This window comes from Crocodylus siamensis, chromosome 1 (assembly GCF_052110815.1).
Source record: "Crocodylus siamensis isolate JL-2025a chromosome 1, ASM5211081v1, whole genome shotgun sequence".
Taxonomy (NCBI): domain Eukaryota; kingdom Metazoa; phylum Chordata; order Crocodylia; family Crocodylidae; genus Crocodylus; species Crocodylus siamensis.
In genome coordinates this window covers 36332393-36359595 of record NC_143395.1, presented here as the reverse complement: position 1 = coordinate 36359595, position 27203 = coordinate 36332393, and the positions used below count along the sequence as shown (strand labels likewise).

At 43.7% G+C, this 27203-nt stretch overlaps 1 protein-coding gene across 6 annotated transcripts in view; it reads left to right on the top strand.

The window, feature by feature from the left end:
• The window catches only part of ERICH1 (glutamate rich 1), a 184273-nt gene extending 178574 nt beyond the window's left edge, over positions 1-5699 (top strand). For 3 of the 6 annotated variants that reach the window (XM_090033199.1, XM_090033181.1, XM_090033209.1), the window contains 2 exons: positions 401-483; positions 3976-5694. In XM_090033199.1, the coding sequence (XP_089889325.1) occupies positions 401-483; positions 3976-4122 (230 nt within the window). In that variant the 3' untranslated portion in view covers positions 4123-5694. Of the gene's footprint in view, positions 1-400; positions 484-3975 lie in introns of all 6 variants that reach the window. The other 3 variants (XM_090033227.1, XM_090033161.1, XM_090033170.1) reach the window with 3 other exon arrangements.
• The last annotated feature ends 21504 nt before the right edge of the window (positions 5700-27203 follow it).

The following is a 27203-nucleotide window of genomic DNA, read 5'->3' as shown; positions in this document are numbered from 1 at the left end:
TTTCGGTTGTTAAGCAGGTCAACTGTTGCTTTGCTTTCTAATGAGCTTTGGAGATATCTAAAGAATGTTTTGATATTGCAGACATACCTGTCCCCAGGCATGATGGTTAAAGCTGTCTGCTAGCACCAAAGCTTTACAGATATATCACATGTGACAGCTTATGCAACGAACATGGGCTTTATATACTAGTAGAGCACTGGCATACAAGGGACTTATGGAAAGGACTTCAGCAGGTCAAGAAAAATTCTTTGCACTCATCTTTACATGAGCTCCTTTTAATATTTAATTAACACTTCTAATCTCAAAATGTTTTGACATATTTGGTCAAGACTTTTATTTGGTACAAGGTCATCTACAAAGAAGATCTGTGGAACATAGTAACATTATTTCTTTTCTAAAGTTTTAGGGGCTGAAATTACACAGACTGCTAAAATGGTGATTCACCTGTGGAGGATCACGCCTGGGTATATAAGATTATTGCAGGTATGAAACTTCCTTGTCTTTCCTATTTAATTAGAGCATTAGAATACAGCTCTCTGTCTTACTCAAAGGGATTCAAGCTCATAATATCTTGTGACCAACCCAAGAGAACATTGGCTTCTGGTGGGTTAACTTTCATAACAAATCATAGAAGTCTTAATTAAGCATATGCTGAAAAGTAAATGAGTTATGATAATTCTTGATAATTAGTATCATTCTGGAATACTTAATGCATAACATTTGGAAGGAGACACATTTTATTGTTTTGCTGTATTTAAAACAGTGAATATTTCTCCATCAGGCTTCAGTTTGCAATAACTTTTTTATTTGAGACAGTAAGAAAATGTTAACAATAATGAAAGTGGCAGTGTTCCAAAAGAACTAAAACAGACCTACAATGAAGTGTTTCTGCCTAGTTTGGCAATTTGGATAAAGAAATATAGAACAATTATGACCTCAGGAACATCAAGTGAATGGAGAAGCTATTCTGCTGTAAAAAAAAAAAATCAATGAAAAGAAAATGCTTTAAATAAATGTAATAGGACTAAAACAGCAATCAGAAGTGTATTCTGGATTTACATTTCCTGGGCTTCCTTCTTAACTCATTCTATGCTTTGGCATTTATAACACATACATTCTTGCATTAGAGGCTTTCACAGGTCTTGGCAATACAACATGAATACCTAAAATTTTGAAGTATATTAGGTTATGGATAATTTAGTCAAGGGAAGGATATTGCTGACTTTTTAATACTGAATTTCCTTCCTGTTTGCCTGTAACACTTGTGATCAACCTTCATAGTAATATTTGCTTTAAAATTTCGTAGTTTCATAGTTTCATAGTGTCTAGGGTCGGAAGGGACCTGAGCAGATCATCTAGTCTGACTCCCTGCCATGGCAGGAAAGAATACTGGGGTCAAATGACCCCGGCAAGATGTTCATCTAACCTCCTCTTAAACACCCCCAGGGTAGGAGCCTGCACCACTTCTCTTGGAAGCTGGTTCCAGACCCTAGCCGCCCTGACCATGAAGTAGCGCCTCCTGATATCTAACCTAAACCTACCCTCTGCCAGCTTGTGACTGTTATTCCTGGTCACTCCTGGCAGTGCTCGGGGAAACAGTGACTCCCCCAATGCCTGCTGATCCCCCCTGACTAGTTTATAACAGGCCACAATATCCCCCCTCAGCTTTCTCTTTTGGAGGCTGAACATGTTCAGGTCCCACAGCCTGTCCTCATAGGGCCTGCCCTGTTGTCCCCTGATCATGCCAGTGGCCCTTCTCTGGACCCTCTCCATGCTGTCGACATCCCTCTTGAAGTGCGGCGCCCAGAATTGGACGCAATACTCCAGCTGTGGCCTGACCAGTGCTGCATAGAGGGGGAGGATCACCTCCTTGGACCTGCTCGAGATGCATCTGTGGATGCATGACAAGGTACAGTAGGCCTTCCTGACTGCATCCCCACACTGCCGGCCCATATTCATCTTGGAGTCAATGATGACCCCCAGATCCCTTTCCGCCTCCGTGCTGACAAGAGGGGAGTTCCCTAACCTGTAGGTATGGTGCTGGTTGTTCCTCCCGAGGTGCATCCCCTTGCACTTGTCTGTGTTGAAACCCATCCTATTCTCATCCGCCCACCCCTGTAACCTGTCTAGGTCTGATTGTAGCCTGTTGCATCCTTCCAATGTGCCCACGTCCCCCCACATCTTAGTCTCGTCAGCAAATTTGAACAGGGTGCTTTTTACCCCCTCATCCAAATCGCTGATGAAGAGGTTGAACAGTGCGGGCCCGAGGACCGAGCCCTGCGGAACCCCACTGCCCACGTCCTTCCAGGTTGAGAAGGACCCATCCACTACCACCCTGTGGGTGTGGCCCTCCAGCCAGTTGGCGACCCATTTGACTGTGTGGGTGTCTACACCACAGCCCCCCAGTGTCTTGATGAGAACAGGGTGAGAGACAGTGTCAAAAGCCTTCCGGAAGTCCAGGAAGATTATATCCTCTGCTACCTCTGCGTCTAATGATCTGGTGATCTGATCGTAAAAGGCCACCAGGTTGGTCTGACAGGACCTGCCACTGATGAACCCATGTTGGTTGCCCCTAAGCATGCAGTCTCCTGCTGGCCCCTCCTGGATGTGTGCCAGCATAATTTTCTCGAACAGCTTGCCTAGGATCGAGGTGAGACTAACCGGCCTATAGTTTCCCGGGTCCTCTTTCCTGCCTTTTTTGAAGATGGCGACCACGTTGGCCCTCTTCCAGTCCTCCGGTACCTCACCAGAGCACCACGAGTGCTCGTAAAGCCATGCCAGGGGACTTGCAATGACCTCGGCCAGTTCCTTTAGAACTCTAGGGTGGAGATCATCCAAGGCCAGCTGACTTGAATACGTCCAACCCCTCCAGAAGCTCCCTAACTAACTCCTCGCTAACCCGTGGCCCAGGTGTGCCTCCCCCGGGGCCCGAGGGGGGCCCAGCAGGGAGGTGGCTGTTCTGGTCTCTACTTAGGAAGACGGAGGCAAAGAAATTGTTAAACATGTTAGCTTTGCCATCTGGTGTGACGACCAAGTTACCCATGTCGTCCTGCAAGGGCCCCACATTACCCGGGACCTTCTTTTTACCCTCTACGTATTTAAAAAAAGACTTCTTATTGTCCTTAATCTGGGAAGCCAGTCCCAGTTCCATCTCTGATGGAATTTTTAGGGGTTTTTTTGTTATTACAAATTAAAGGATCTTATTATCATTGTTTCTTATTAAAGTTAGAACAGTGAAATCTCATTGTTCAAACTTCCATAGAATAACTGTGATATGAAATAATATTGTGACTTCACTGAATAAAAAAGGTTAAAAAAATATTTTCCTGAATGGTACTTATATATTATCTAAAATGATAAATGCTGTTACTGAACAGATGCACCGTATCCTCCAATTCAGTGCGTTTCCAAGGAATTAGTTTTTTTATATGTAGGATTTCTATGTGTGCATAATTCTACATCTCAAGATGGCACAAATGGGCTAATCAACATTTGTTCCTGAAATTTTCTCTATTCTTTATTCTGCCTTTCAATAAACAATTAATTTCTAACATGCATGGGAGTGAGATTATAATAGTAGCTAAATGTAGGAGGAAAAAAAATCTTCATATATTTCACAGTACAAGGTCTCTCTCAAGATCCCCTCATTTCCACACCTCTCCTAAACATCAGATAGCCACAAGCATCTTCACCAGTCATTGAATTCATTGGTACTTAACTGTGTTAGTAGCATGAGAATCAGGTTCATTATTTGCAGTGCTAAAACAAGCATGCTTTGTTTCACAAAATATATAAAAGAGACCTTTCAAGTGGCATATTTATTTGTGCGAGATATTTTTTCAGCAGAGAAGAGAGTCATGCCGTATTAAATAATGTGAGAAGCGGGAAAATTGCTTTGTAAGTTCTAAAGCCCTACTTTTGTATTAAAATAAGCAAAATCGGCATATAACTTGTCTTGCTTTTTTCCCCCCACAGACTCAAGCTGCGGGAAAAATAGTTATCAACACAACAGACATATTGATGCAACGTACAGCTTTGCTATTGGGAATGTTTGGGATCAGTGTTTCTGGCTACAGTACACACCGGCTAACTCAAGAAAAGAGACTTTGTTTGACCCTTTAAGCTGTGTTGGGATACGACTCAAGAAATGAGAGTTTACTTCGATAGAGCTGAGTAATGATTTTTCTCTCCTTTATCAGTTCGGAGTTTGAGAGACACTTCAGTCTAGATTTCTAAATGCAAACTTGAAAAGCCAGGGAACACACTGCAGATCTCTGCAGGTGAAATAATGAGTGATGATTGGGGGAGATATTAGATGTGCAAGCAAAATGTGATGGATTTCTTTGGATATACTGTATGTACATAGAGAGAAGATTACATGTATGATGTACAGTTAAAATCAGAGTAAGTATAAACAGATGGATGGGGGTGCCATGCTTAATTAGGGTCACCTTGTAAAAGCTCCTGAAAATCATGTCAATACAAATATTTATTCTGAAAGGGAATGTTGGAAGCATGTATTTTCTTGACAAGACTTAGAGCAAACAGCAAAATACCTCCCATGAACCATTAATATTGGACATACACACACAGAGGAATATACGTTAGACATCTGTGTGCATATCAGAATTGGCAGAATCTGTCTTTTATTGCTGTTGATCTTTGGACTCTCTTTATCTGAAAATGTTCATACAATGTAACATGTTTTAATATCCTAACATAGCATAGAAAAATGGCCTGTAGATTATTTGCTGTAGACCTGGTATTGGGAAGGATTAGCAATGCCAAAGTAACCTTTTCTTCTGTTAGTATTTTATGTTTTTATTTGAATTTTTTTAGGTCTTTAGTATTGAAATTTTCTACTATAGAAGAGAACAATAAGAATGATGGGTTGCCCTTTGCAGCTGAGTTGAGCATGTCAGATCATTTCCCCTCTGTATAGTTTGTTGATCCCATAACATGCATTCTGATTAAAATAGCAATGGAGTTTGTGATCTCTTCCCCCCCTTCCACCTTATTTTTCTATATCTCATTTAATGCAGTACTTTCCTTTTATTTTAACTGTTTCAGATAGTTTATGCAGACACAGCTTTGTAGAGTACTTTATGTTGGTTAGTTAAGATTTAAACTTGTCTTCCATGTTAATCAGCAAAACAAATATTTTATTTTTTTCTAAGTGTTTTGAATAATTTCTTTTGTCAACAGTATTTATATTCAGCCACTAAGGGGCATCCTACACAGCTGAATATTTTTATGTTTCAAGATAGTTCTGTGCAACATTATAAATCACAGATAGACTTAGATTTAAATCATAATGAGCTGTTGTTTACCTCTTCCCCACCTAGAAAAGAAACTCAGTGGGATTAAATTAAAGAATAGAAAATGAGCTTTTAGCAGGTCACAATCACTTCATACTAAAATTATAAGAGGATATGGTTCTATGTTCTGCCTTCACAAAAAGAGGAATCAGAAAAACATCATTGTTTCAGCCCAAATAAAAGTGGAAGTTACATAATTGAATTAAACCTCTCATCAGTCTAGGGATGAGGGATACATTTTTTTCACAAGTAATTCCATATTCTTAGAATGTTGTAATCAGTACTTATTATATTGATCGCTTGCATTTTTGTATTAGCTGGTAACTGTTGTGGAAAGGTAAATATACAAGATCATTAAATGTCACAGTTTCCATTAAGCGTGTTCAAATAAAAATTTTTGGCTCACTAACAGTACATCATGTGTTGTATCATGTTAAGTATAACTGTTGTAACAATAAAATGTTCAAGAATGAATATTCCAGTAATTTATAGTAAATATTCATTAGCACAGGGACAGGAACCCAAGGGCTTCCCTCTTCCCAGGCAAGTGCCCTAATCACTAGGCTAGGGCTAGCCAAACCATGGCTTGCAAGTTCCATGTGACCCCTGGCACTTTAAATGCAGCTCCTGAAGAAAGGTATTGAGCGACAATTATTGTTTGAGTTGGGAGATTGTGCACAGGTTATGAACTTAGGTGTCTTTGCATCTCAGACGGTATATGTCTCGCGTCTCTCAGCTATGTCAAAGTTTTGGTTTCTGGCTAGAAGAGTCAGGAAGTTTGTCACCCCTGCACTATGCTCTAGTCATGTTCTTGTTTTCTGTGGCCTAATGAATGCTGAATTATTTTAGTCAAAGTAGAACAGCTACAGCAGAAGGGATTGATCGAACTCTACCTCAACATATTCTATGGTCTTCCAGTTGCATTATTCACATGGGATGTGGAAGATACACATCCAAATAAGCTCAGGCAAAGGAAAGAATTGAACTCAGGTCTCACGTATACTACATGAAGGTCCTATCCAATCAGCTGTAGGCATCACCTCAGCCTTGGGTGTGTTTTTGAGATGGGGCTAGGATGAACACTCAACTCTAATGCAAGGGTCATGGCTATGGATCTCCATTAGAGCAAAGCTCCTTCCTGCTACTCAGAAGATATCCAAGGGTGAAATTACAGGTTACACTTAGACCATCCTAAAAGGACATAAAATAAGAGTATCCACATGTAAAAGATCTTTAGCTTGTGCTAAGTGCCCTCCGAGTATCTCAAAGTTATGCCACTATCTTAACTATCCAAATAACTTCAGGCAGGATTCAAGCATCAACGTTCCTATCTCATTAAAAATGGCAGACAAATTGAAAATTTACAGTATTTAGGATCTTCATCATTGACATTGATTCTCATCAGACAATAAACACTAAGGTCCCCTCTACATATTACAGGTATTGTACAGTTACTTGAAGACCAGCTACACATGTAAAGTAGCTATCCTAATAAAAAGCTCCAGCCAGCTATAAAGTTAGACCTCAAAAATGTGTACCAACTTCTAACTTTGTAGCTGGTTGCTATCAAGCTTTCATTTGCATGTGCAGCAGGGTTTTCCCAACTGATGGGAGCCCCATTAGCTGATGGTCCTCCCAGCTGTAGAGTTTCCTGGAGAATAGTCCATGCCCAGTGAAAAATAGGGAATGCAGCAGCCAAAATCCCTAAGGTCCAAGAGTTTCCCACACCCCCAAGCCTTAGAGATTGTAGCAGCTGTGATCCCCCGAATCGAGGAGTTTCGTGCAGGGAGATTGCCCCTGCAGTGATCCTCCAGCTCTGATGGTTTTCCCACACCTCTGGAGTGGAGGGGAATGCCCCTGCAGCAATCCTTTGGCTGCAGGGATTTTCTGCACCCTGGTGGTAGCGTGTTCCTCCCAGTGTTCCTCCTGCCCTGGGAGTTTTCTGTACCCTTAGGGCAGGGAGGTCACCGCAGTAGGGATCCTCCAACTCTTGGGGGCTATGGGAGTCTGTCAACTGGGGTGCATGGGGCTAACATTAATGGGAGCCTTCTACTTGCCAGTGCAGGGGGAGCCCAGGTTTGGGTTTCCCCTGTACTGGCCATAAGGCATGATGGGATGTAATGTGCAATGACACAATTGTGCCTCCTGTTGTGCACACGAGTTATGGCAGGAGGTGCAATTTTGTGAATCACACAAGATTCCATCACACCTTTACCTGCGTGTGTGTGTGTGGGGGGGCTTAGTTAGGAAAGTGACAAATCACACATTAAAAGAAAAAAAACACATAAATTCTGAATAGGAAGCTGGTATCAAGAGGAGAGGTGAGATTATCTAAATCCCTTTTAACATTGAGGCTGTAGTCATTTTGAGTCTACTCTAGACTAACTTTAAGCATGTTCCCAGATTTTACTGAAGTCAAAGCAATTTAAGTATGTGCTCACATAACTGGACAGTTTTCTGCTGTTCTCCTTGCCTCTCTCAACCCACAGAAAGACAGTTACGTTTTCAACATCTTCCCCCTTTAGTTATATAGCTTTCATTTTGAAAATGTTGGCAATTCATCAAGAACTTAGCATAGAGTGAAAATTAAGCTTGGGAGCCTATTGAGTGTTTGAAGGTTAAAGTTGCTTACTTAATATTTTACAGATTTTTAGAAACACCAGAGATACATTTGATTGGGCACATGAATTATTATTTTTGAGGAATTATCCTGCAGCAATTACCATTTACCTTCCATAACTGTGTGAAAATGTTTAAATAATAGATCTGTTTAAGTGAATAAACATTAGGCTTTGCTCATAAATGTGTTTTAAGAGCAGCTTTGCAGGATTTACATCTTGTTGTTCTTAAGTCTCAAAAATCAGGCAGATATAAGTCAATATCTTTTCATGCCAAACAATCTTTGACTAAACAATCCACTTCAGTCAGCAATAACTCTTCAAGTCTAAATTATGGTTTGATGCATCAAGTTAATTATTGTATTCTACCAGCAGGAATCCCAGAAGATTTTGTAACTAAATAGTTTTCATGCATGAGTCTATCTCTGGAAGTCAAATAAAATGAAAGTATTTAACAGTCAGTAAATCAAACTTTGTCAGTATTCTTCTCTTCAGGCAGCTACACTGAGATTGGAAAGTTTTTTTAAAATAAATGCTGTTGCCCGTGTGTATCAGTTTGTTTCCAGACCTGATCTCTTGTAGTGCATTAAAGAAGAAGTGCATTAAAAAGACTTAAAACAGTATGTTTTACAAGCAATTCACAACAAGAAGAGCATACTGGCTGCATTTACACAAGACCCTGACTTTGCAGTGTTTACTGCATAATCATTTAGTACCTTAGTAACTGGAGTTACTCCACAGTAGTGTCGCTGACTGGCTTTTAGGCAATGCTGACTAAGCAGTAGCTCATTAATACTTCACAGTAGCATCATATCACACTTTTTGTCACACAGTGCTACTGTGCAGTAGTAATAAGCTACTGCACAGTCAAAGTGTAGAGAAGCAGGAGGAGTCAGAGGGACAAAGTTCCCACTTGCTCACCTGCCCCCAGCATCTGCAATGCACGCTGCCTCATTGGGACAAACCGCAGGAGTGGCTGAAGCAGGGCAGTTGGAGATTAAGTCCCAATACAACGCTCCCAGGAAGCCCCAAGGTGGGTCTGGCAGGATAAGGGGGTTGAAACCCTTACCTTCGGGCTCTCCCAGGCTGAGGTGCAAACAGGCCCAAAAGGGAAAGGATGGGCTACAAGGACACTAAGGGCAGTACAGTAGTAAGCACAGTTGTGATCCGGCCCTTTTAAAGGGTCCCCTGGGAAACAGAGTCCCCGGGGAAGGGGGGGCACAGGGGAGAAGGAAGCCTTATTTAGGACCACAAAATCTGGACTAGGATATGCTGGGCAGTTTATGCCATCAGGGAAAGAAACACCTATTTGAAGCTCACCATTTACTGCACAAAATCAGTCTACCACACACTTAGCTACTACCCGTAAATACAAGTAGTAGACTAACTGTGCAGTAGATACTGCACAATACCACATGGGTAGATACTGTCTGAGAGCAAATTTGCCCCCAGGGCAATATCAGGGGGCCACAGGGGATGGCAACTCCCTTGGTCCTACCACGGCTCAGCTCTGGCTCCTGTGGGAGCTGGACTTGAGCAGCACTCGGACAGGGTAGCTCTCTGCCCTCCACCTCCTTCCTGGCACAGGTCAGCTCCCAGATCCCCACAAGACATGGGAGCTGAGGAGCACCAGCACTGGTGCTGGTGCACTCTGTTTCCCCATCCAGCCAGGGCCTGGCTGGGAGCTGTCCAATTTCTGGGGTTTTTCAAATCCAAAAGCAGCACCTAGCCAGCTCTCAGCTGGGTAGGGAAGTCTACAAGCAGTTGAGGGCTGACCAGGAGGCATTCCTCTTCTGAGAGAGTTCCCAGACAGCCCCAGACTCCTCGGTGAAATCTCCACCCTGCCCTGCACTGGTTGGGAGCTGTCCCAGAAGCAGGACAACTCCTGGCAAGCCCCATGCTGCTTGGGAAAGCCTTGCTCGGCATGTGTACAGGGCCAGGAGAGCTCTGCAGCAGCAGCTGTCTCCCAGCCCCATGGGTATCAGGACCCCTCCCAATATGCACATGGCAAGGAGACAGCTGCTGCTGCTGCAACTGACAGGGCTCTCCTGGCCCTGTGTACATGAGGACAGGCCCCATGCTCCTTGCCAGTGTGGGAGTCAGCAACCTGGGGGAGCCTGGAGCTCCTCCTGGCTGCTGCTGGGGGCCAGAGCGAGGTAAGAGCAGCCCTGCACCAGGCTACTCCTGTTCAGAACAGATTTACTCCCAATAGGGAACATGTGTAGATGTGCTCCCCAGGAAGGCTTACTGCACAGTATTTTACTGCACAGTAAGCCTTTATAGTATTAATAGCATGTGTAGACGTGACTAATGTGTAGTGTACAGAAAGGAATACTGTTGTTTTAAATTACCTAACTAAAAGTAACATTGCAGGGGATAAAACCTCCTACCACTGGTTGGAAATAACAGGAAGAATTCCAAAGTCTGCTTGCTTGTAATAGCCCTTGAGGAACTGTTATGCCAACTGGTGGTTTCCTAAGGTACAATATATCATTCATGTATTAATATACATCAAAGGATAGCACAGAGCTGGCAATGACACATGTACAGAAGCTGGTATTTGCTAGACTAGCTCCAAATTACCATTTCCCCAATGGCTGTCCTGGTATGAGCTAGCCAGGGGAGCAATGCAAAGCCCAGATCAGGGCCAAGATCTGGCCTTGTATGTTTGTGAGTGAGAGCACATTCAAGGACAAGAGTAGAGATCTGATGCTCAAATTACTGAAGAAAGTGAATAATGAAGTGAGAGGAAGGATGTCATTACGTAACATATGATTTGTGCAAATCCTTGACTTTAACCTAACTAGAAAACAATAGCCTGACTTAGTTCTTAGCATTTATCTGCCATTTGGTTCTCATGAAAGATTTTCCTTGAAAAAACTCAGATTCTTCCCCCCCACCCCACCCATTCCATTCACTTACAGATTGCATAGAGCTCTGAATTTGCCTAGAGAATTATTTTCCACTTTTCATTCCTTAGTGATATTAGTTTATTGCTTTGATAATATCAAGTATGAAAAGGAGGTATCTAAACAAACAAAACAAAAAAGCCCTCGAGGGATATTTTCAATCTATAAAATACACTACTTGCAAATTACCCTCTAACTTTAAATCACTTTTCCTTACTGTTCATAAGTTTTTGGAACAATGTTTAATCTCCTCTCTCTAGAATCCCCATTTTTTCTACCCTATTTCTTTGTGTCTCAATTGTTCTTTTTTTCCATTGCCAACTAAAAAAGCATGGAAGCCTTGACTGACTTTATCTTGCTGAAGAAAAGTGGATTAACATAGTACTGTGAAGAATAAGGGAAGAATATGCACCTTTCTACCTAGCTGAGGTGAACTTTGACTGTCCTATTCTAACAGCTTAAAGTTAATTTGACTACCTACCACTGCACCTACAGCAGGACAACTAAGTGAGGGAAACAGACCAATATTTCACATTCAAACAGTGTATATTATAGGTAGGATTTAACCATATAACTTTTTGCTATATGAATTTTGTATTAAGCCTCTGTTCTAGACAGTATTCAATGTGAAAATATGTAATTGATGCATATACTGGTGACATAACATTTCCTTTATAACTTTGTTGCCTCCTTAACATATCCTAACTTCTGCTTTACGTGCTTCTGCTCTTGTGTACTAAGCAAACATTCCTTGAGCAGTCCATACAGATGACTAAATTTTCATCTGGGAGGTTACAGTTCAATCAAAATGTTACACATTGTGCCTACAAATCCACTAGCTACAGCTGTTCCAGACAGCAGACTAATTAGTGCATTTCAATGATCTTCTGTATGGTGCTCTCCACCTATTTCTCAAAAAGGTGGGCTAAATTTGAGATTGTTTTCTCTTGTTGAGAGGAATTTGGATAAAGGCTGTGTTCAGCAAGCCTGACCTTTTCTTGTACTGAAGAGGCCCAAATCTCAAAAGTTCAAGTTCTCAAAGCAATGGGCAAAATTTGGGCATGTAAACTATATTATGACTTTCAAGCCTGATGAAAGATAATGAAGCCAGTGCTAGCTGAGACACTGTCTATGCTGTAACTAGAGGTGTGATTTACAGCACACCTGTGGCTACCTAAGCAATCATTAATGTAGCTAGTGTAGGCAACAATACTGCAAAGACTCTGTGGCCTGGGTTTTGGCATACCTTGTCCAGACTAGCTAGTGCCCCTGAATTGTGTCTACACAAATATTTAAGGTTGGTCTTGAGAATCAGGCTAACCTAGCCTGAGCCAAATGAGCTGCCCTTCCCTGTTTATATTGTCTTAAGACAACTGCAGAATTTGCTTCCTGATCCTCGAGTGGAACCCTTCAAAATTTCTCTTTCCTTTTCTATTTGGTTGTTATTACAGGCAGTACAGGAAGTGGGATGGAGAAGAGCGGAAAGTGAGGACAGCAAGGTTTAGGCTTGCTCCTGGTAGGCTTCTGATGCTTGTGACCTAGGTGAATTCCAAACACCTTGCAAAGTAGGGACTCAACCTCAGGCTCTGAAGGTCAGAGCTTCCCAGGTCAAGCTGGACTGTCACCTGGGGGTTTCAGAATCCAGCATTCTCAGTAGTGTCTCCTCTATCTCGCCTTCTTATGAAAGTTCTCCTGAAGTTCAACCAATTATTATGGCATGTGATCTTTACCATATCCCAATCTAAACCCATTGTAATCAGGACTCCAAATATAATAGGGAATAAAGAAGGCACTATCTACCTCTGTGTTTTACCCATGAAAAAAGGGATCTACATTAGCATTTTTAGACACAATGGCAGTTTCCATTATCATTCCTCACAAGATGACCCTGACTCACTTATGAGTCCTGGAAGGGATGACTAGAATTGAATTAAACTGGCTTCATTCACACCTTCATTGCTGGCAAATGCTTCTTTCACATTAAATGCAAATACTGTCATTACCCTGCTGCTTTAATGCCAAAATGTACTGCTAGATGAAAAGCAGTACACTAGCTGAATGCAGGTAGGACAAAGGTGATGCAGATGCTAGTGAAGTAGCATTAAGATGTTTTCACTCCTGTGATTTTCTTGGATTAATCCCAGAAACCTGTGATGAGCAAGGGCTTGATGACTTTGAATATCTCTCACTTTTATGTTAAACCACCAAGGGGAATATCAAGATGTTATAGTTTGGATGCCAACAATAACTGTTGACAACAAGCTACGCATTTTTTTTTTACAACTAGGAGGGGTGGTGCCATTATCAAGCTGTCCCAGTGACTGGGAAAAACAAATGTCTGGATGAAAAGCTGATGAGCTTGGGTTCAGCTCAGGTAAGCAGAAATGATACTGGCAGAAACAAAGAAACACTTTGAGAAATGGACTGTCATGACAACAGTAACTATCAAGGCCAACACCTTTCTAATTGTCAAAGTGACAAACAGTCTGGGGCCTAGGTAAAAATGCTGAACCAGTCTGCTGGTCCTGAGTCCTAAAATGGGAAAGGAAGTAGATGTTTATGGGAAATGATCTTATTCTTCATGAGACTGTGGCTTGACCTCTTTTTCTGCACCTCAATAATGACAGATCTATGCTACAGGGGCATTGTTGCTGTGGGTCCTCAAAAGGAAACTCTCTGGGGCTCCATAAAGGCCCTTGGCTATCGAATTTTTCACCATCATTCTGGTCTTTTTCAGGCAGAAGTGATGACATTATAATGTATATACATGACACATTAACACCATGGTAATATATTTGGTAGATCAATGCACAAATACTGTGAATGTCCTTGCATATGGTTGTATTGAATTCATTTGCTATTGGGCTTCATTACACAGCTGTTGCATGTTTTGTGGCCATCCTGATATTTAATGAAAAAAGTAAACTGTGCTGCACATCTGACATTTTGGTTTCTTAAACTGGACTAAAATGTATATTTTTATAGTCTAGTAGCCTTTTAAATATTTATATGCCAATGCTTATATTGTAGTGTTCTTCTGTTAATGAAGTGTTTGCATATAACAGTGGTTACTGATTATTATATTGTTCAGCACTGGGTACCATAGAAAGCTTTAATATAAATAATTTTCATTTATTTTCAATGCAATCTGTGTGTACATAATTATGTAATATTGCCAAGGGTGAATGAGCTACACATCCTTGTTGTACTGTGCACGTGCTTTGTGCCCTGAAAACTTGATAAGATGCCAAGAACCTGAAATAATCTACTTTACTAAAGGAAAGAACAACGGAGACATAGTTTATGGTGACAGGACCTAAATTTTAGATTTACTTCTGAGTATGGAGACTATTAGTTGCCTCCATTTCCAATCTGTAAAGTAGGAGTAATAATAGTTGTTCTTTTTTACTCCTTGCCTGTCTTGTCTTCTTGGAGTTTAAGTTCTTGGAAGTAAGAAGCTTCATTTCATTAAATACCTATACTCATTGTTCCTAGGTACAGATATATAATCGCTTGTGGGTCCCTCTAGGTGTCACTTCCATATAAAGAATATCACTGGGAATATCTACAAAAGATGTTTACTGAAGAACTGCATAATTAGCTCTACAGTAAAGTCTCAGCATTTACATGTTCAGCCCTATTAGCCTGCAGGAAATTAATGAACTCCACAAAAGATTGGTACCCATAAATACGCAGAGTTCTTTATTATGCAGCAATGCATGTGTAGACATTGATGGGGCTGGCTGGGTCATGAGGGTGCTTCAGCATGGGGGTTGCCTGCTGACTAGCTCCACACTGGAACACCCTTGTGCCCCGGCCAGCCCCTCTGCAACACTTAGAACAGGGTAGGAGCAGCTCTGGGTTGGCAGGGTGACCCTCTGAGCCCCCTGTCAGCTGGGGCTGCTTCAATCTGGCTTCACATGCTGTGATCCATAGTCGGAGGAAGAAAATATGATGGGGGAGCTATGCCTGTCCTGCAGGTAGAGGCAGCCGTGAGTTCCTGTCTCTTCGCCCTCCCCCCCCACACCCCTGGATGAGCCATCCAGGCAGCGAGCGTCCCACAACCCAGGGCCCCATTCACTGCCCCGACAAGGGCCTCAATCTGTTTCCTGCATCCCTTTCCTCCCCCACACCCTTTCCCATCCACACATTTACCTGCTCAGCTGGACACCACTCCAGGCACAGCCGGGCCAGGCTGGGTTCCCAGCCACTTGCAGGCTCTGGCTGCTCCTCTGTCTGTGTGCCCCTTCCACCCCCCCCCCCCGCAGACACCTGAAGCCCGTGCCCATGCTGCCTGCATTTGTGGGGGGCTAAGCCCCCTTAGCCCTGGCTTTTGCTGCCTATGGTGTGGTCCCAGATGCACATGTAAACACAGTGCCTGGGAGCAATAAACTCTGGCTTGAACTTTGCCAGAGTTTATTCAGTTGAAGGAATTGCACATGTAGATGTGCCTTAAGTGTCACTTCCATATAACTAATAATATCATTGTAATCTAAGTTCTTCAGAGCAGAACTAAGGGTTAGTTCAATATCTATAACAGTGATTCTCAGCCATTTTAGACTTAGGGTACCTCTTGTCAAACTCAAGGCACCCCTGGGAAAATGCCAGCTCTTAGTTCTCACTCATTTCTTGACTATGAACAAATAATAAAGCAATTCTTTTGTTGCAAAGAACTCTGAAAAATCACAATAGGTCAAAATGTTTTTAACATGATGAATTCCTGTTTGAGATCCGTGTAGTTGTCTTGTGAATCATGTAAATGTTTGCAAGCAGAACAGTGCTAATATTGAGCCTGGAAAGGGCATGCTAAAAAGGGTCTAATGGCACACCAGGGTGTGACAGTCACTGGTTGAAAGTCACTAGTTTAGAGAAATGGATCTCAGTTCCTAGTGGGAGTGCATAGGAATTACTGTGCTATATATAATAATTTTGCAACTTTGGAAATAATTTTTGGTCAAAATCTCTTTAATAGAACTGGCAATCTTCTGGACCTGTGTAGTTCTTTCCATCTCAGGAGTTCCTGGAAACCTACTGAGCCCCCCATCTCATCTTAATGTCATGTTCTTCTTTCACCCCTTTTTAACAAACATCTTCCCTGCTTAAGGCTGTTGGGTGTTTTTGAAGAGAGTAATGATAGCAGCCAATAATGAATGAACTACCATATTTATGATTTATGTTCCAGTACTTCCAAGAAGCCCAAACAGAGGGCCCTATTTTGCTAGATACTGGTGCAAACAAGTAGATAATGGTTTCTTCCCCTTGCAACTCAAATAGAGAAGGCAGATATGGAATGGGAAAAAGAAATATAATTAGAGCGTACCAAATGTATGTTTTAGTTTAAATGAACACTTGAACAGCTGAAGTTTGGGAGGCTAAACTAATAACCTTTTGGTGAAAAGTCAAAGTTGAATGGCAGGATTTTTTTCCTCTATATTCCATGGCTTAGAATGAATGAATAAACCAAATATCAATAGCTCATAAGGACCAAAGAGGTAATTGTGTTAGTCAACTTGTCACAAATATTTGCCATACATTACATAATGTTGAAAACTAGCTGCAAGTAACAAACCTGAATCAATTCTATTCCTTAAGTAGTTCTGAAATGCTTTGAAGTCTGGTTCTGGGAGTTTAAATGATATTTATGAATATTTTCAATAATTATTCTCGTAGCAGAATCCATATACTTTGATTAGCTCAGGTCAATTATTAGCTGGTTGAATGCATTTGCATAATTTCCATACCATTATTTCTCAGTGACAACTGTGATTTTTCAAAATGCTTTACTGTGATTGGCTACTATAATCTGTCTCTCCTGTTTGGCTCAGATCTGTTAATCTCTCTGAAAGCAAGAAAGCCTGTCCTTTTAGGTTGTGTACCATCAGATAATCAGATCTTCTAATCATATGGACATAAGCAAAGACTATAGGCCTTATGAAACCGCTGAAAGAAGTTTTGAATGAATTAGAAAATATAAAACCCTTTAACTCCTTTCCCTCTTTATTTATGTTGCTTTCTTGCCTCCTCCCTGTCTCCTTCAGGTCAGCTCTTGTCTCCTTAAGAATTATCCTAGATTACATTTCTGTTCCTGTTTGCATGCTTTGTTTGATATGATTCCCAACTGCTGCCTCCCAATTAAGTTTTGAAACAAATGTAACTACAAATACAGTCTGTGGATGCTTAACCATATGAGTAATCTTAATTCACAAGAATAAGATAATTGATTCAGTGGAACTCTGTCTTTGGGCAGCAGCGTAACTAGGGGAGCCAATTTAGAGGGGTACCAGAATTGCCCCTTAGAAGTCTTTCCTATGCATGCACATCTCTACTCCCTGCCCTCCCTAGATAAACTACTGGGTGGGAACAGGGCAGCAGAGCAGTCCTTGAGAAGCCTGTGCTGCAACTGCTGCGGCTAACAGGCAGGCTTGCTGCACACTGACTGCAGGAGCCCTGCAGCACAGCTCTGCTCCCCAGTGCAGGGTTTCTGCAGTCAGTGTGCAGCAAGCCTGCCTGTCAGCTGCAGTAGTCACAGCACAGGCTTCTCAGGGACTGCCCTGTTCCCACCCAGTAGTTTATCTAGGGAGGGTGGGAAGCAGAGATGTACCTGCATAGCAAAAATTTCTGGGGGCAATTCTGGCATCACCTCTAAATTGGCTCTCCTAGTTACGCTAAATGTTTTCAGTATGGGTTCTGAGGGCTACTCCCTGTGCCCTCTTTTTGCCCTGTAGCATATCTAGGGGGTGGGAAGCAGTGCTGACTGTTCAGTGACAAAAATCCCCAGGGGATTGTGCTCCCCTGCTGCCATGTATGACAGGGTGCAAGGCTGGGTGGCACAGGGCTGTAGAGCAAAGACTGGGGATCTGGGCATTTTGGTGCCCCTGCTGCAGCTGGTGTGTAGCAAGCATGTAACTCATCTATAGCAGCCTGAACCCAGGCTACTACGGTAGCAGCAGTTGCCATCAGAGTGCAGAGAGAGCCAGAGCCAGTAAGATTCTCCCTGGCTCCCCACATCCTCCCCAACCCTCCAGTGGTCAGCACTCTGCCCAGGGCACTGCATGAACTTACTATATTATCTTTCTTTGGATAAGGATTGCACATGAATAAGGGTATGCAGGATGCAGTTCCTTGGCAGAGAGGTTGAGAAGATGAGGGAAAAGAAAGTAATAGGAAGGGGGTTTCAAACTTGTAAAATCATCTGCCGCACATCATGACAGTCTATTTGTTTGTTTGTTTCCCCAGAATGTGAGTGCTTAATTTAAGAGGTTGGTATAAAAATAATTACAGCTTAAGGTGTATTCTTCTTTTCTTTTTGATAAGTATATACGATAAATTTCCAGGCTTTTTTTCAGAGATTACCAAACTTTACTGCCTTGGCAATTTTTTTTAATCTGCCTATTGTTTAGTACTTGGATGTCAAGGTGACTGGCATCTTATAAATTAGATAGCTTTAACAGTAAACAACAAACTCCCTCAGGTTATTTCAGTAATAACTAAATCAAGCAAAAACCCACAAGTGTCCGTAATCTGATAAGCTCCTAGTTACTTGGGGGTCAAATTTTGCAACAATTTTAATTAACAAAAATGAAAAAAGAGTATGCTGGATCTACAAAGGGACTTGGGCAATGTCTACGGCACAGTAGGGCGAAACCTATGCTGGTCCTAACAAATTTGGTTGAGTTTTACAGTGACCTGGGGGAGGCTGTCTTTGTTGAACTTGAAGCAGATGGTGAGGGTGCACCAGCAGCCCAAAGGTGCATTCCACCAGGGCATGGGTCCACCCCAGGATTCCGCTCCTATTATAGCTGGAGGGACTGTTACTCTGTGGTGCTTCAGGTCATCGTGGACCACCACAGGGCCTTCACACATGAGCGCTAGCTGGGTGGGCAGCACCATTGACACCTGTCTTCAGGATCTCTGGCCAGCCAGGCCTTGTGAAGAGTGGGTGCTTTGCACTGGGGGGTGCCAAAACTGCAGCTGGACTCCATAGCCATCCTGGCCCTCCTCACTGGGGACCCTGCCTATCCATTCCTGCCCTGGCTCATGCAGCCCTGCACTGGTTACCTGGACCCCTGCCAAGCCCACTTTAACCACTGTCTGGGATGGACCCATGCCCTGGTGGAATGCACCTTTGGGTACCTGAAGGGCTGCTGGTGCACTCTCACCATCTGCTTCAAGCTCAACAAAGACAACCTCCCCCAGGTTACTCTCACAAGCTCTGCACTGCATAACATCTAGGAGGCCTAGGGAAAGCTCTTTTGCAAGGCCTGGGCAAAGGAGGTGTGCTATGCAGAAAACTACTGACAGCAGGAGTACCACCTGTAGTGGCAGTTACAGTGGTAACCCCTCACCCTTTCAAGGACAGCTGTGCACCTCACAGCAGGGGCCAGGGAACTGGGGCATTTACCACATCCAGTATTCCCCAATTTTATTGCCTGCCTAGACTGTAACCCATGGAACTCCCACTTCCCCACTCCCCCCTAGCACCACACTCACTGCAGACATCTTTCAAAAGAAAAAAAAATTGTATTTCTCCTCATGTCAATCAGAACAACCCTCCCTCCCCAACAAACAGCGCCCCCTTTCCCCCTCAACAAAAAGGACCCCTCCACCACCAACCCCACTCATGAACAATAGCAAAAATTATTTCTCATGAAAACTATGTACAAAGTCCTTTGTGGGCTGTCCCAGGGTGGGGGGGCCATGGGATGGGGCACAGCCAGGGGGTAGCAGTGACCCTGAAGCAGCATCCTACCTGCCAAGCATGGCTTCTCCCCTGTGTGCAGCTGGAAGCCCTGTAAAGCTATAAGAAAGGTGTTTGTGTGAATTTGCAACATTTCAGAGGTAAGATGCTCTGTACTGGGGGCTATGCAGTGTCCCATCTCAGATCAGGGGGTTAGGCATGCAGAGGTACCCATAGACCATGGTAAATAGGGTGGGCATCCCTGAGCCCAACCACCGGCCAACCCCCGCCTTCCTTGCTCGCTCTGCTGGGGCTGGTGGGTTCTGGCCACAGGCAGCCTGCCTTCCTTATCCCCTTTCTAGGGGTTAAGGGTGGTACAGGCCAAACTGCTGGCAGCACCTGTTGCCATGCGTCCAGACCCTGCTGCACCCCTTCTCCTGCAGGCCAGCCTGTCTCCTGTGCTACCACTCAGCCCATGGCACCCAGGCTTGCAGGGCATAGGGCTCCCAGATGAATGGGATAAGGAGCTGCTGGCAACCCTGTCCTCCTCACAGGGGGCCTGTCCAGGGAGGTGCCTTTGGACCAGCCCTCCCCACAGTGCTGATGCACTATGAACATACTCCTGTGTGCATCCTCAGTGTGTGAGAGGCCTATGCCCACCTAGCTGTGGGGACACAGGCTGCTCCATAAAGTTTTTCACTGTCTCCCAAAACCCTGCAAGCTGTGGGGGTGGACTCGGGGCCAGGGGAGCATGGGTAGGCCGGGGTCATGTCTACTTGTGCGTTACTGTGCAATAACTAATCTCGAGTCAATTTCATACCTGCATTTGTAGGTATCAAATTTACTTATGATTAGGGACTTTTACAGTGCAGTAAGCATGTGCACATGTTGACGTGTACACTTACAGTGCGGTAAACTGCTACTGCGCAGTTAAGAGTCTCGTGTAGGTGCATCCAGGGTAAATTCACATGGCAGAGAGATGGTCAAATTTCCTCAAGCAGCAGTGGAACTTGATCTGGATTCATCACACTCAAGGTAATGCTTCTAACTATGAAAAAGGAGAGAAATGCCCTCCACCCTCAAGTTTCATTTAAAAGACAGCACTGAGCCCTCTTCATTTTTTTGAAGGGAAAGCTTAAATGGCTAACTCCAGGAATTATTCACAGCAATAAATCCAGAGCTGAGAGGTGCTGTGGAGGCTTCTGTGAATCCTAATTTTAAATAGGTTTGGAGTGTCAATTGGAAGGAGTGCGGTAGTCTGTTTTACTGCATATAAAAACACTATGTTAAAACAAAAAAAAGTCCCATTACATTAATGATTAGTAAAAGAGGCTATTGTGCATTAAATATCACTTAAAAACCATATGCATTGGTTACTGTATATTAAAACAACTTAATGTGCATTTGTTTAGTACCTCATATTGGAGGTACTAAATTTAATGCACATTAGGAAAAGCACCTTAATGCATGTGTAAACATCCCCAAGGAAGGGTAGATTTGTACCTTTAGGGCATTTATACACATATTTTTCCATCCTATGATGTGCTGGAGATCCACCACTTCAGAGCAGACTTGATTAATCCAGTCTGGTCCACATGCGAGTTGATGTGAACTGTGCTGCATGCAGTTGTAAAACCAGCGAAATGTGCACAGAAAATGATGGTGGTGCACTTCTGAATGAAAGCACCTCTGTGTTTTAGTTCAAAAGCAAGACTCTGCTATTTTGTCAGTGGTGAGGTGCATTTTGCCACTCATACAACTTGATGGAGAGCAGCAACCAGTGCTTTCCAAAGCGTCAGGCACTGTGGCACTCGTGTGTTTAAAAAAAAAAAAAAAAATTAAAGTCCTTATAGACTAACTAAATAGGGTATATATTAGTTATTTATATATAAGTTGTATGTATATGTTATATGCATATATATATAAGCACAAGCTTTAGTTATAGTTATATGCACATGCACACACACATAATTATATATACATGATCACAAACTGCGGATCTTTTGTGTGCCCAAATTTACTTCATTAGGTGCTGTGAAAGCACATGCAGAAAGCACCGTGGATTGAGCAATCATCCACAAACTGAACTATATTAAGCATTGTTTAAACAGGGTCTATGGATTCTTATCTCCTTACCTGAATTAGCTGTTTGGACTCCCGTTATTTGTATGGGTTTACTTCTGGTTTGTTTTTCTCTCCTAGCATGGCCCCTCTACTCCCATCTTTCTCTCCTTCCCCCAGCCCTCCCCACCACTTTATTTTGTATTCTTGTATTCTGTTTCTCTCTAGCTAGGTACAGACATTCAAAAAGCCCAAGGCAGAATCAGTCTAAGTTGCATGGTTTTCTATAAGTGGCATAGTTTAAAATCTGCTTTGTGCATGTCCTCTCACAGCATCTGATGAAATGAACTTGCATTCATGAAAGCTTATGCTCTCTCTCAATATATATATCCTATTTAGTTAGTCTATAAGGCTAGGGACAGACATTATACATAAATTGGGTTAAGTGATCAAAAACTGGTTTAAACCTGTAATAGAACAGGTGTTTGGTGCCCATAAAGCAGTTTAGACTTCAGGCGTAACTGATTGGGATAAAACCAGTTTATGCAATGTCTGTCCCAGACCCCTTGCTGGTTTAAGATAAACCAGACTCCCCCAGCATCCTGGCATGCTCACTGGGCTGGGTGGAGTTCTCTGCTCCACAGCAGAGCTGGCCTCCCCTCTACTCTCTGGATGAAGCTCCAGCAGAAACTGCAGACAGAGCAGGGTCGGTCTGGCTTCCCCCTACCTTTACTCCCCCCTTGCTGCTCACTGATCAAGCAGGAATCTTCCCCTCCTCCCATTTCCCACAGCATGGACCCCAGCCCCATAGACCCTTGGCATGCGGTATGCTACCTAATGCCGAGAGATGTGTGTGTGTCTCCAGTTTCACTAGGACAAGCAGACAGAACAGTGACCACTTAGGGCTTTTTGGAGCTAATAAGTGAGTTAGCTGGTAAGCTGTTTAAGAACAGTTTGAAAAAATGGAGAGAGGCTATTGTTTTGCTGATGGGGTGATAAATGCTTTTATCATCTCCCTGCTGGCTTGCTCGCCTGTCAGTTTGCTGTAGACAGTATAACGAGGCAGGCAGAGGGAGATTGAAAAGCTCTTTATCATCAACAGATGAATGCGCTGCACTCCGCCCCCCGCCTTGCCTCAGAGTGCTAGCAGGGGGCTAGCATCTGGCAATACTCCTACCCCTTAAGCAGCCAGTGGGGAAAACCCTGGGATTTTGCAGGCAGACCTCTCTAACCAGAACGTCCTGCCGGGACCTGGCCATGCCCCCCCTCAGTTCAGCGCTGTGTAAGGGAAGGGAGGGTTGCTCTAGCGCTCCCAGCTTCTAGCCTGAGCCAGAGTAGGCATGTATCTGCATTTCCTCAGTCCAGAGAGAATATCTGGTTACAGACCAGTTAAGCCTAGCCAGGTTAGACTAACCTGCAAAGATAAATTCAATTCAGGCTCAGGCTTTTTTAATGTCTGTCCCTAGTCCTCAGGTACGAACTATCCTGCCTTCTGATTGACTTCAGATTAACATAGGTAACTACCTCTCTCTAATGTTGATGAGTGTTGATCTAGCAGTGATAGTCCAGGAGACGTATAAGAGGCAAGGATTTTCTGTGATCTCTAGTGTTGGATCAACGGTATAGCTGGGAGAGCTGTTAGATGAGCTTTCAGAAATCAAGTGAGGCATCAAGTGGAATGGCATTTAAGTGGCTTTCAAAGGCATCTAAGCATCTTTGCCCAATTTGCCCCATGCACAAATGTCTGACCAAGGCCTCTGCCACAATTATGATGCGATTAACCAGTTAATAATGTCTTAAATTGTAATCCATCCACACATTAAAGCAATTCATGGCATAACAAAACAAGTTATTCCACATTTCTTGGTTCTTAAGGTGCCATTAACTGACTGTGTGGCCAGAAGCCCTGTCAGCTGATGGGTCCCTAGCAACAGGGGTGCACCATGTTCTCCCATGGCTGGGAGTCCTGAAGTTAACAGGGCTTGGAGTCCCATCACCTGATCTGGGATCCCAGCCTCAAGGGTGCATCAAACATCAGATCCCATCATGCAGGGGGAACATGAGTTAATAATCCCAGCTGTGGGAGGAGCATCATGCACTCCCACAGCTGTGAGGCTCATCAGCTGTGGGCTTCCATCTATGCAACCTTGCTACTTGCTAGTGCAGGGGGAGTCCAGGATTATGATGCTGGATTCCCAGGGCACAATCAATAAGGCATGATGGGATCTAATACTTGCTTCCACAATCACACCTCCAGGAAGCATGACTGTGAACTGTGTTTCAGATCCTATCCTGCCTTTACATACATGTCTGGTAAGGGCCGTAGGGTTGAGAACTTTAACAGGTAAGAAAACACCTAAAATGTAACTGCAACATAAAGGTTGCTGCTTACAAGCCTCAATGTGAATCTAGCCCCTAAACTTATTAATTTAGATCTTCTGGTGCAGCTAATAAGTTCTCCTGATTTTCCATCTGCCTGTTATTAAACAATAAAAATGAATTGTTACACTTTAATGCTTCATTCTTAAGAAGACTCCATAAACAACTGTATTTAACTTTCCCAATTCTCCAAAATTTAAATTTCACCTACAGCAACTCAAGGATGAGTTTCTGCAAATAATGTTTCATTCTGGAATAGTAAAGGACCGTAATATTTTCACTTATAGTTTGGACATTAATACTCGTCACGTACACCATTTAAGAATTCATGGTATTCTCACCAGTTATAAAGTTGGCATTTATACTAAAAATGTACCTGTAATAAAGTTTGAATTAAGAACATGTGATATCAACTATTTGGAATGTCATAGATATTTTGTTTCTTTTGGTCCAGTTTTGGAGCACTTTCCCTGTTAATGTCAATAGATCTATTTGTTGAATAAACTACAACTTACTGGGAGTGTCTACACTTTACTGTGCAGTAGCATAGCCTACTGGGCAGTAAGCATGTGTGTCTACACATGCACATGCTTACTGCACAGTAAATCTTGCTAATTGCAAACAAATTTTCTACCTGCAAATGCAAGTAGCAAATTTACTTTCAATTAGTAATGAAGCAGTAGCACTCATATAGAAGACTGACTGGGAGCAAACCTGCTGCTGGGGTGGGAGATGGCTTCCTGCTCCCGGGAGCTGTCTGCTGCTGGGGCAATCTATGCTACCAGAGTCCAGGCAGAAACTATGTCCCCCTGCCCCGGGAACAGGAAGCTCCAAGGTATGCACTCTGAGATTGAGATGAAGGAGTCAGGCCTGGGAGATCCTTATCTCCCAGGCCCAGCTTTGCTATTACAATTGGGGACCAGGGGGCTGGGAGACCCTTATTTCCCAGTGCCAACTCTTTGATTGCAGGGCCAGCACTGGGAGATAAGTATCTGAGGACAGGTCCTGCAACCACAGGGTTTGTGTAGGGAGATAAGGACTTCCCAGCACTGGCCCTGTGACCACAGAGCTGGCACTGGAAGATAAGGATCTCCCAGCCCAAGCACCATGACCATGGAGCTTAGGCTGGGAGATAAGGATCTCCCAGCACTGTCCCACAATCGTGGAGCTGGGGCTGAGGAGTCCGTGAGAATGGAGCTGGGCAGGGAACAGGCTCCCCAGCCTCTGCCCCACAATCATGGAATGGGGAATGGGAACTCTAATGGGAAGGTCTCAACCCCTTGCCCCAATTGGGTGATCAAGGTAGAGGGTTTGGAAAGAGCTGCAGGGGTGGTGTGGGTCCCAGCCCCCTCCCCTGATCCACTGGTAGGGTAGCGATCTGAGAGCTAGCTGCTAGCTGCTGCATCAGCAAATCAGGACAGGGGTCTGGGACCTGCTCCTCCCCTGCACCTCTTTCCAAGTCCCCTGCCCCTGATCAGGGACCTGGGGCCAGGAGCTCCCTGCTGCAAAGGCAGGAGGACATTGAACCTGCCTTGGCAGCAGGCAGCTCCCTGGGGGCAGAGTGTTATGTCCCAGCCTGGGGCAGGACACGGCTGTTTCCTGGCCCAGTGCTCCCTGCCACGCCCTTGACTAGCACCCAGGGGGAGCCTAGAGCTCCTCCTGGTGGCAGCATGGGCCCATTGCGGGGCCCCAGGAAGTGGGAGCAGTTTGCTGCCATTAGCAGTAAATCTGTTCCCACTTCCCTACATGTATAGATACCTGCCTGGGAGCATTTACTAATGAGTAGTTTGCTTGTGAGTAAACTGATTCCAGGTCAAATGCATGTGCAGATGCTCCCACTGTGAGTAAAGGAACTAGAATCTCTCCCATTGCTTTAAACTGATTATATTAATTTTGATTTTAAAATTCTTTTTCATTATAAACTTCTCCAGGTCTGGACCATGACTCCTTGTGTATTGCATAATGGTAAGATGAATTTTTGTAAATGATCAATGACAGTAATTATCTTTCAAGTATACCCTATTTGCTTGAGTACAAGATGTGATTCCTCCTCCCCCCAACCCTCCATTCACTGTAGAGAAAAAGGCCCTCCTTTTATATTCACATACAAGGAAGGCTCGTTAAACTTGGTATATGTTAAAAAATGAAAACTAATTATGAAGCTGATTAAATACAGCTAACACAGCCTGACTATAAAACACATAACCTATAGTGAGCAAAAAGGATATGTTAGTGCAGTTCATCTGAATAAGAAATAATACACAGTAGCAGTCCCCTTTAAGACTGACTCTTTTTCTGACTCTTTTTCATGGTGAGTTAGTATACTGAATACATTTTGACTTCCTCTTGCCCCCAACAGCTGTTCTGTGCCTTTTTTTTCCCATTACCAATAATTCCTCTTTCTTTTTTCCATTACCAATAATTCCTCTTTATTCACCAGCCTTAAATGTCTGGCAAACATAACCAAATGAGGCCGCAAACAGTTCACCCAGAAGCTCTCTGTCACTCTCTTTCAGCTGGTTGCATATGATTAATGTGACCCCAACCTCCATGAGGCGGAGCCAAGCCAGGTTGCCCTGTGTCTTATTTGCACACGAAGTTTTGGAGCATCCCAGCATTCATGACAAGAACACCTGGTTCCAGTCATGGGGGCTAATTAGCAGATGGATACTTTTGTGAGGAGTATCTGGAGTACACACACATGGGCAATGTGTAGACAAAATGAGGGGCATGTGTGCATGACACTTTAAAGAGGCATAAATGCTTTTCCACCACTTTAACGGTGTTGGTGTTTGCACACCTTGGTTGTGTATTGCGCATTAATTCCAGCCGCTGTAAGAAATTTGGTGGCATAATGCACCTTAAATGACTTGGGGTGCAGCAAAGTAAAACTCCTCCAAGGAGTTTGTTTGCTGCCCCTACAGCCGTGGAGTGAAGCACCGGGCTCCATGCAACTCCACAGGAAGCCCTGCAGGCTGTCTGGCAGTAGCCCAGGAAGGCAGGTTCCAGCCAAGAAATGCGGCAAGCCTGATTCTTTTTTTTTCTTACCCCTGGAGTCTGCCTGGCTGCCTGAGCTGAATGGGGGCCTGGTGCTTCCCTCCACAGCTGCGGTGTCCCCCAAGCTGGATGTCTGCAGGAACAGTGGCCCCCCCAGCTGCCTGGGGGGGGGGGTTGCTGCTTCCCTAGAGGGAATGACCAACCCCCCTGCCTAGGGATCGTTTCGCTCACTGGCAGCTTGCCC